At 33.7% G+C, this 10,068-nt stretch overlaps 1 protein-coding gene across 1 annotated transcript; it reads right to left on the bottom strand.

Annotated features, from left to right (window-relative positions):
- Nucleotides 1-792: 792 nt before the first annotated feature.
- Nucleotides 793-9,700, bottom strand: LOC109811318 (peptidase uncH). The gene is made up of 18 exons (XM_083068483.1): nucleotides 9,336-9,700; nucleotides 8,361-8,548; nucleotides 7,642-7,746; nucleotides 7,464-7,535; nucleotides 6,880-7,027; nucleotides 6,276-6,358; nucleotides 5,247-5,302; nucleotides 4,157-4,293; nucleotides 3,982-4,075; nucleotides 3,821-3,886; nucleotides 3,506-3,728; nucleotides 2,775-2,876; nucleotides 2,417-2,502; nucleotides 2,218-2,340; nucleotides 1,881-1,950; nucleotides 1,699-1,790; nucleotides 1,461-1,565; nucleotides 793-1,391 (listed from the first exon to the last, which is right to left on the bottom strand). The coding sequence occupies exons 1-18, from the start codon at nucleotides 9,680-9,682 to the stop codon at nucleotides 1,278-1,280; spliced, it is 2,211 nt and encodes a 736-aa protein (XP_082924609.1). The 5' UTR covers nucleotides 9,683-9,700; the 3' UTR covers nucleotides 793-1,277.
- Nucleotides 9,701-10,068: the final 368 nt, after the last annotated feature.

The following is a 10,068-nucleotide window of genomic DNA, read 5'->3' as shown; positions in this document are numbered from 1 at the left end:
AGACTAAAAATAGAAAGATTTAATAGTTATAAAAACATTAAAAGAAGAAAAAGAACTAATAAGTAATAGAAGTGGAGAATTAATTTGAACAATAGAAATTCAAAAAATAAAAAAGACAAAATATATTAAAATATTATTAAACTTAAACTATTTAATTATATAATTGATGTAATTAAAAAACAAATGAAATCATATAGGACAGAAATAGACATTAAATAATTTAAAAAGAAAATGGAAAGATAAAACATCCAAAGAAAATATAAAAGTAATTTAAAGATATATAAAAAAATATTATGAAGATAAATTATTAAAAATATCAAATTTAGGATGAAAGTGATGATTGATGACCTGAATAACATGTTCTGTTGAATCTGTTCCAATATCCCTTGATTAATTCAGGTATAGTAGAATTTTCCTAATAATAATACATAAATTAATATTAAAAACATAACATAAATTCTATGTATTCTCTTAATATAAAAAAAACCTATATATTCTTAACATTTAAAGTAAATATTTTCTTTTTGGGTAAAGTAAGATAACAAAATAAAAATGAGAAAAAATTACACACTTAAAAGAGGGATCCAAGTTGCATAAGCTAAAAGCTGGTAGTGTAACGCAACTGAGAGGTATCTAACTCTAACAGCGCAATACCAGAAATCCGTACAATTCCCTTCTCTTAAGGTGAGGACTAAACTGAGATTCCAAGGCTTGGCGATGAGTTCCCTAATATTCTAGATGATGGATGCATTCAACACCATCCAACATAAAAAGAGCCAAAACAAATACAAATTTGTGTTTAGAACTAGATGGCATTAATTAAGATTCGTGGATCAGATGAAACAAATAGACACTGGCAGCAAGTTTAGTCATACCACAGCTTTATGGTCTATCATTACTCATTTTATCTATGCATCACATATATTCTCGAAAACAACTGCAGTATCTCCGTTCTCCAGTACAGGTTCAAAATATAAGTTCATAATTGTAAAACAAGATTCGAGACTAAATTCATCCCCAATCAAAATTTGAGAAAATGTAGTAGAAACTCTTCAAACTCCAGGCAGCAAGCATTAATATAGACCTTCAAGAGAGGGCTACTACGGCTATGGGGTAGTTTGTGCAGTTGCAGAAGAAGCTCATGAGTGCAATAAGTTCAAGCACACTTCCTGAATTTCAGCTAAGCACTAACAGGATTTGAGAACAAAGATTGCTTAAAACTTGCTTTAACATGGATGCAATGAGAGCCAACATCAGTAGCGCAGAAAAAGCCATTCTCAATCAAAGTTGTCAATTTTGATGGGAGTAATATCATCAGCAACATTGAAGTGTCCAACCAATCTTGCAAAGAAGATCATTTGTTGCTCAAGTGTATACTTAATGTTCTCAGCCTGCATCCAAACCGTTTTTGCTTATAGTCACAGTTTCATTCAAAAAGATAAATAATTATCATCACGTACCTTTCGGAAACCATGTTGTTCTCCTTCATACTCCACAAGAGCAACTGGTACACCTTTTTCCTTCAGAGCCTGGTAAATTTTCCGAGCTTGTTCTGGTGGTACAACCTGCACCATTCACAATATATTTATCAGTTTAAATTTTAACGATAATAGAGTAAATTTAGGAATACATTGACAATTTCCACTTTGAATCCTTTAAATAAATATGTGAAGAGGAAATAATTTAATTGTTACTAACCTTGTCTTCCAATCCTTGAAATAAAATAATGGGACAAGAAAATTTGTCAACATGATTGATTGGTGATCTTTCATAGCACCCTTTCTCACCACCTGCAATCAGTTAAGAGATACACTGAATGTCAAATGAAACAAATAAACCAAAGAAATAATAGGTACCCCAAATGGTCATCACTGACTTACCACCTAGCCTATCAATGTAATGGGATTCGAATTTATGAGTTTCTGCTCTTAGCATGTTCACGTCAGCTACCTGTTTGAGACACCAATCAAATAAATTCCATTTTAAGGACAATTGTTAAACTTCTTTTCATAGTTAAAGTTATAAGAACATTTACTACATTATACTTCATTTTGATAAAAGGCTGACAGAGAAAGGTATATGTATCATCTTATCTGTAAGCAATAATTTGGACTGATGACAAGTTAGAAATTCATTTCATGGTAGAATGATAAAGTATATTGCTATAATCTTTAGGAAAATGTGTTGCAAAATTGCAGCATCAGAAGTTGCACTCACACCATACAAAGAAGCCCCAGCCTTAAAAGTTTCTTTAAAAGCAAGAGCAGCTAAGGTGGTATAACCACCAGCAGAGCCCCCAGTTATACAAAGTCGCTCCCCGTCTACCTTTCCACTGTTCACCTACATAAGAGATTATATTATATAATAACTCTAATAACAGATCCATCAACCACAAATGTAGGAAAAAGAAAACTACCAAATAAGTAGCACAACTACAACAGTCATTGACATCAACTATCCCCCAACGTCCCAAAAGCCGATCTCGATACTCCCTGCCATAACCTTCCACCAAATAATATTATAGTCAGACAAATTGGGTTTCATCTTTTCAGTAAGTGAAATGATTACAACAGGCTATAGTAGAAGAAAATTAAAATAGTGATTCATAAATAACCAAAAGCTTCTAGAATGGAATAAATAAATAAATAAACAACCAAACTACAAAGAAATGAAAGAATTACCAGTCCCAACTACAGAACACAAAAATTGGGGGAGAATGAATAGTGTAATTTAGAAATCAGAATAAAACTTCGCAGACAAACTGAGAAACAAACCAGTGCTTCCACCATAATTAACATCAACAAATGCCCAACCCCGACTAGTCCAGTACTGAATGCTCAAGTTCAAAATTCCGCGTGTTTCAGCAGTTGGTCCTCCTGAAATATTCAAACAACACAATGCACATATAAAATTGTGTTGTATGAAGTCATTAGAGCAAGAAAACCCATGCGCAACAGATTTGCCAAAGCAAGTGCAATAAAAGAATAAAACATGTATTCTACAATTTTTCAATTGAAAATTTCATACAATTAAGAAAATTTGACAAACTTGTTTAAACATATCAAACTCCACCTATGGTCTCATAGCCAGCCCCAATCCCAAGGGCAGAGGGTTGTATTAGACCCCAGATATGAATCAATCACAACAGATTTGTGCTAATGCTAGGCTATTATCTGAAAGTAAGATCAAGTCTAGTATTAAGTGAGCGGGAGTAGTTACATTGGTGCCCAGATGTAGTGCTAAATGAGCAAGGGTCCTCACGTTTTTCTGAATGGACGCGTAAAGAAGCTAGTTCAAAAGTGTTTGATTAGGCTTGGTACTTGGAATATTTTAAAGGCCACCCATTTTCAACTATCATGTATATAGATCGTGAGATATTAAACTACATATGAATTCTGGTTGCAGAGGAAGACCCCACTCCACAGGTTTTCAGCATCTAAGTAGCCACTTGAACAACAATATGAAATAGAATGTGGGCATTCCTGATACAAAGACCAAGATTTACCATGGCTCTTCAATAACAATGGAGGCTTTTCTTCTTGACTAGCTTGATAAATAGGATTAGATGGTGGATAGAAGTATGCATAAGCATTCTGGCCAGGAACTTCAGTTGGGAATTCAATCAACTCAGGTTTACTGAAGTAAGAACTATACTTCAAACTATCTGGTGAGGAGGACCAAATAATGTTGAATTCAACTGCTTTTGATTTATCATTATCTAAAGTCACCTGAAAAGAAAGAGATCTATCAGGGTATGCATTGGCTTTTGGGGGATGCACTGAAATAACTAAGGAGAATGATGGGGGGGAAAAGGAGTCACCTTTGCCACTGATGATGGATGAACAGCAGATGCTCCCTCCACATAAAGGTAATCGTTACCAGAAGTCTGCAATGGCATGATTGCACAACAAGACTATTATTGCATTTCAAGAATTGACTTGGACCAAAAAAAAAAAACAAAGAAACAAATTTAAAAATTACAATGTTATCTATATCTGTGAAAGGGATATCCAACACAGTTAGTTTTGAGCCCTGCACATTATCAATAATTCCAAGATATGACTTCCCCTGCTGTCTGCAAACACAACCAAAACCTAGATTGAATGCACCAGATTGAACCCACAGAGAGAGATTTTCAGGTAGCAGAGGGAATTACCTGTAACTGCAAGCAATTAAGTTTTTCTTTGTATGAATTTGAAGAAATTCATAAGAATTCATACCAAAAACCCAAAGCGGCCTTGCAAACTCAGCATCCAAAGAATAAACAGGCAAGACCTTGTTCTCGGACTCAATCTGTAAATGATTATAGAAGTTAGAAAAGGAAAAATAAAAATCGATTAAATATTTAGTTCCTATTGCATGTCTAGTTATAAAATGCATTCATGCATCAACAGCTTGTTTCACAAGGGAATCCAAGACAAACCAAAAAGGAAAAGATTATTATAAGAAAAGTGAAATATTAAAAGCAAGCATTTGTATTATTGGAGATCTCGCATTGATTAGCGATATGACAAAAACAGTGTTACATAAATAGTGAAATATTAAAAGCAAGCATTCATGAATGGACAACCCTCACTTTATGAATTAATTTTGTGAAGTTGAGTGAGACCCAGACCCACATTCTAAGGTGTATTATATTGTGACAAACTGACAATAGACTAATAGAGATATTCAACCTCGGTGACTGGATAATGCCCAAAAAAAGCTAACTAGAAAGGATACCTCTACTATGTTTCACTACATGGTTTTATGCAAGTGTTATATGGCAGAAAGATACTCAAAACCTGACTGTTTTTGGGATGAAATTCATATGTTAGCTTTCTGCAAACTCTGATTATTATCTATAGAATGATTCTCTTTGACATTTTAATTTTGAAATATCAAAAGTGGCTCCGCACACACACATGCATGTCATAATGACAAACATCCTAGAACTCTATTTTGTCAAAAACAGCAAAAATCAAATTGGTAGTGGGAAATTCACCTAGTTAGGAACCTACATTATAAATCTGAACTTGTTCAATAAACTTTACAAGTAACATAATAAGAATTTGTATCCACCAAGCCTCCAAAAATATATATCCCAAACATGGCCTTCAAGGTGAATTTAAAATTATCCAAAGGCAAAGAGGCAAAGTAGCAATACGTTTTTATCAAAGCAGAAACTAGCGAATCAAAAGTTAATGAAAGTATGAAACTACTATATATAATTCATGTTTTGCATAAATAAATAGTAAAAAAATTACCCATTTATGGAGATTCCAAAAACCATTTTCCCTATCCGTGATGAAAAAAAGTTCACCTGCATAGTTAAATTAAAGAACCAAAATAAAATAAACCAAAATGTACAGAAAGATCATAACAAATGTTCCAGCTCTAATCAATAGTAAGCTCTGAATTAATAACATTCAATGAGAACAGAACCCATGAATGAATGAAGCATAGCAAAAACAAAACTGAAGTAGAAACGTTAAGTTTTACACAACAGAAAAATAAGATATCATAAATTAACCTAGATGAAAGATCCTAACCCATATCTGGGGTTATCATGACTTGATGATCACTTGCCAAAAAAAAATCACGAGTTCATGATCTTAGAAAACATTTAGTCAACAAAACTAAAATCTTGAGAACTACTATCACAAAGTCAAGTTTTGGTTGGTTCCATAAATCTGATGTGTTCCTTTTTTTTTTTGAATGAATGAAGCATAGCAAAAACAAAACTGAAGTAGAAACATTAAGCTTTACACAACAGAAAAATAAGATATCATAAATTAACCTAGATGAAAGATCCTAACCCATATCTGGGGTTATCATGACTTGATGATCACTTGCCAAAAAAAATCACAAGTTCATGATCTTAGAAAACATTTAGTCAAGAAAACTAAAATCTTGAGAACTACTATCACAAAGTCAAGTTTTGGTTGGTTCTACAAATCTGACGTGTTCCTTTCCTTTTTTGAATGAATGAAGCATAGCAAAAACAAAACTGAAGTACTAACATTAAGTTTTACACAACAGAAAAATAAGATATCATAAATTAACCTAGATGAAAGATCCTAACCCATATATGGGGTTATCATGACTTGATGATCACTTGCCAAAAAAAATCACGAGTTCATGATCTTAGAAAACATTGAGTCAACAAAACTAAAATCTTGAGAACTACTATCACAAAGTCAAGTTTTGGTTGATTCTATAAATCTGACGTGTTCCTTTTTTTTTTGGGAGGAGGGGGAAATGGGGGGAGTACAAACATTGCCTAGTTTATGTACCATCAGGAGACCACTTGGGCTCAGTTGGAGACTCCACGAGTGAAGGATCATTCCCAGCAACACATACCCGCTTGTAGATCTCTCTGCAAGGAACCTTAAGATGGTTAATCTTCAAGTTCAAACATGGCATATAAAAAGAAAAAGGAAACTCCAACTATCATATGGAACTTGGAAATAGATCCAGGACACAGAATAAAAGACAGACATGGTGGAAAACAGGAAAAATCTTTCAAAAGAAATAAAATATGAAGAGTATCAATACCAATAACCTTGAAGAAGTGCTTTGAGATTTGAAAAAGTATATATGCAATCAAGCATCACTTTTTTCCATTTCAAGGTTAAGAAAAGAATGCAATTTAAACAACAAATATAAGACCTGCATTGTGTAATTCAGAAAAGAACTGAATATCTACAAAAGTATCAGCTGTTCATATTAAAAGAAATTGTAGCATAGATAGACTTGTAATCAATTTGAAAAACCAAAAGCACACAAAAGAGATGAAACAAAAGAATTTTCCATTGCCTTGTTTAGGATACCTACATGATAAGCAAACTTACCTTTTTCAAGTTACAACTTACAACTATAATAAACAGTTCTACTCACCCATTTTCAGAAATATAGCCAACCCAAAGTTCTGATTTATCCCATGGCATGTTGGGATGACTCCACTGAATCCAAGCTATTCTTTCACTTTTCGGATCAAGACGGGGGAAAGCATAGAAGTCACTCCCACCAACTAGTACTTGTGGTTCTGAGTGGCACACAATCTAGTTAGACAATAATATTGATATGTGTTGCATGATGAAAACAGCCATTGAGAAAGGGAAAATAGCACAATATACTTATATGAAAAATTTTAACAAGCAATAATGAAATACTTACTGCTTGTTTGGCCTGGGAAAGTGCTTTTGTTTTCATTGCTTGTTAAAAATAATTACAAAAATGACACCTTATTTTCACTTTATTTCATGTTTTCAAAGATTTGTAGATGACATGGTAAAACAAAAAAAAATTGTTTTCAACATTTCCTAAATAAATCTCTGAGAAATAGGAAACAAAGTGAAAACAATGTAATATTTTTACAATTATTTAAAATAAAAAAATGTTTTTTTTTTACAAATAGGCCCTTATTCAATATTCATTCAATCTCTCCACAGATTAAACTCACCAGTAAGACATGTTATTACCTTGAACATCCTTGCTGCTAAGTGCTATGGATACAATTGTTGTAGATGGATTTTGACTGCTTTCTCGACGATCTAGAGACATGATCATACATTTAGGACCAAATAATAGTTTAACAAATTAAAACATTGGGGACATTCTGGAGTAGTCTTGAAGATAAACTGATTCTGGACTGCATACCTTCCCTTACACTAACAAAACGATTAAAGCGTGCATCAAATACTCCATCAGCATAGCTGACTGCTGGGCCACCGTAACTTGGAGTAAGAGGTATAGGAGGTAAATCTGTTAGGGGACAAAGCAAAATATTCCGGCACTAAATAAGAAAATCTTTTCACATACACCTTTGACAATAACATGATGCCAAATCAATATTCCTAGATAAATCTGTATATGTTAACCAAAGTTAAATTCAAAGAAAACAATATTTAATGACAATATACAACAGACATAAGAGTAAGAATACACATCAAATCAAAAGGTGCACAAACACAAATGTCATTTGGGCTATGTTTACAGAAAGAGGTGAACTGCAGGGGCTTGGAATGGAATGGCATTAGTTGTCAATGCTAGGATTATTTAAAATTGGATGAAATGGAACAAAACCTGTTATAATCTATTAATCCAATTCCATCAAATAATTTTATTTTTCTTTTCTCCAACTTGGCCAATATGACATGAAAACAACTCATTATTCACTAATCTCATTATCACCACTTCTCAATAGATGAAATGAAAACTTTCCTCCATTACATCATAAAATATAAACCTTATTCCTTTGATCCTTTCCATTCCATCCTACCCAACTCTATTCCATTCCACCTGTCAACAATACACCATAACATTGTTTTGAAAATTATGGGCATTGGATATTGAAAATTGATGCTCGCAACGCTCACCCAAAGAGCTGATGGACTGCTTGTACAATCTCTGATCTTTGTAATTTGCAAAGAAGACAACATCCCCTGAAACAGTGAAAGCACCACCTCCATACTCCTGAGCCAATGTTCTCACTCCAAATTCCTTAGGAGTAATGTCCACAGCCTCACCTCCTGGATTTTCCGGCTCAACAACAAGAACCCCTCGTCTGAAAAACAAAGTGAACAGCCAAAACAAACGGGTGATTTTGCAAACCTCAAGGTATTAAAACTTTTGACTTTTCCCAATTCCAAACTCTCCAAGAGTGTTTTCTTTTTTTTTTTTCCAACAACATCCAGTTCCTTAGGTACTTTTGATGCTATTTTCCAATCAGACATGAAGTTTTATCTCAATAATCAGCGTAATAAAGATTTACATTAGATGTTAACATAAGTTATAGAAATAAAACTAATTCTGATCAGATAACAATACCAAGAACACTCAAATAACTGTATCTAACTGATTTTGGTTTAAATTAATTTAAAAATGTACTGATTTCTGTGTGAACCTTTTATTCTAAAAACAACTCGCTAATCAGTATAAATTTGTTCCTCCTACACAAAATTAATTTAGCTCAACTCAATTTTAGAGCCGGAACCAATTCCTACAAGTGAAGCCAAACATACAAACATTTAAAGCTTATTTAGATAAACTTCTCCTGAACACTTATAGGAAAAAAAAATACAATAAGCTTCTCCATAAACTAAAAACGGCTTACACATAAGCTAATTTATAAAAGCTCTATTCAATTAACTTCCCTAAAATCTATCTCTTAACTTATACATAAGCCGGTTTTAGCTTACGAAAAAGCATTTTGATTTTCTTTTCCACTTGTTTCTCCTTGAAATACTTTTAGAGAAACTATTCCAAACAGTCCTCACCTAAAGTCACGTTAGCCACTATTCCAACGCGATTTTAGATCATCCAAACACGTACTCAAACTCAAACCTACTTACCCTGATTCCGCCGGCCGCGATTCCAGCCAAATGAGGCGGCCGCAGCCGTCCACGGCGGTTCCCCCGAGCCTCTTGGCGGCGCCGGAGACGACGTCGGCGGTGATGGGGGACTTCCAGGAGCCGTAGGGTGCGGAGATTCTGTGGGATGCAGAGGTGGCGGAGGGTGGTGAAGAGGCCATTGCCCTCTGGCAGTAGAAACGGAAGAAACGACGTCGTTTATGGTGGGTTTTGAGAGAGAGAAGGTTTGTGGTGAAATGGTTGAAGGTGCGAGTGAAGACGAAGTTGGAATAAGAAGAAGAAAGACGAGTGTGCGTGTGAGTGCGAATGGCAATGCCTAACGTGCCCATTCTACGTTATTTTACTACCTTACACTTTATATTATATATATCATATCATATCATGCTAAAAACAAACACTATCGTCTTCAATTTATTAAATTTTAAGAGGCATTCACTTAGTCTCCACCCAAAATAACTATTACTTTAGAATAATAAACCTTTAATATAGTTATATTATTTGTCTTGTTATATCTCCATAAAAATAATCTATTTTTGTTCGTAACTCAAACAGCACCTTTAGTAATTATCATTTTTAAAAAATTATCAAAACTCAACTTGTTATTAGATTCTTCATTGTCAACTTATTTTATCAGCAAGCATATCAAAAATGATTTTAAAAATCATTCGAAAAAACAAATAACTAATCCAAACTGTACCGTAAAAATCGTTTTAAT

The sequence above is a fragment of the Cajanus cajan genome, chromosome 2 (assembly GCF_000230855.2).
Source record: "Cajanus cajan strain Asha chromosome 2, NIPB_CcT2T_4, whole genome shotgun sequence".
Taxonomy (NCBI): Eukaryota; Viridiplantae; Streptophyta; class Magnoliopsida; order Fabales; family Fabaceae; genus Cajanus; species Cajanus cajan.
This window is presented reverse-complemented; position numbering and strand designations above follow the sequence as displayed.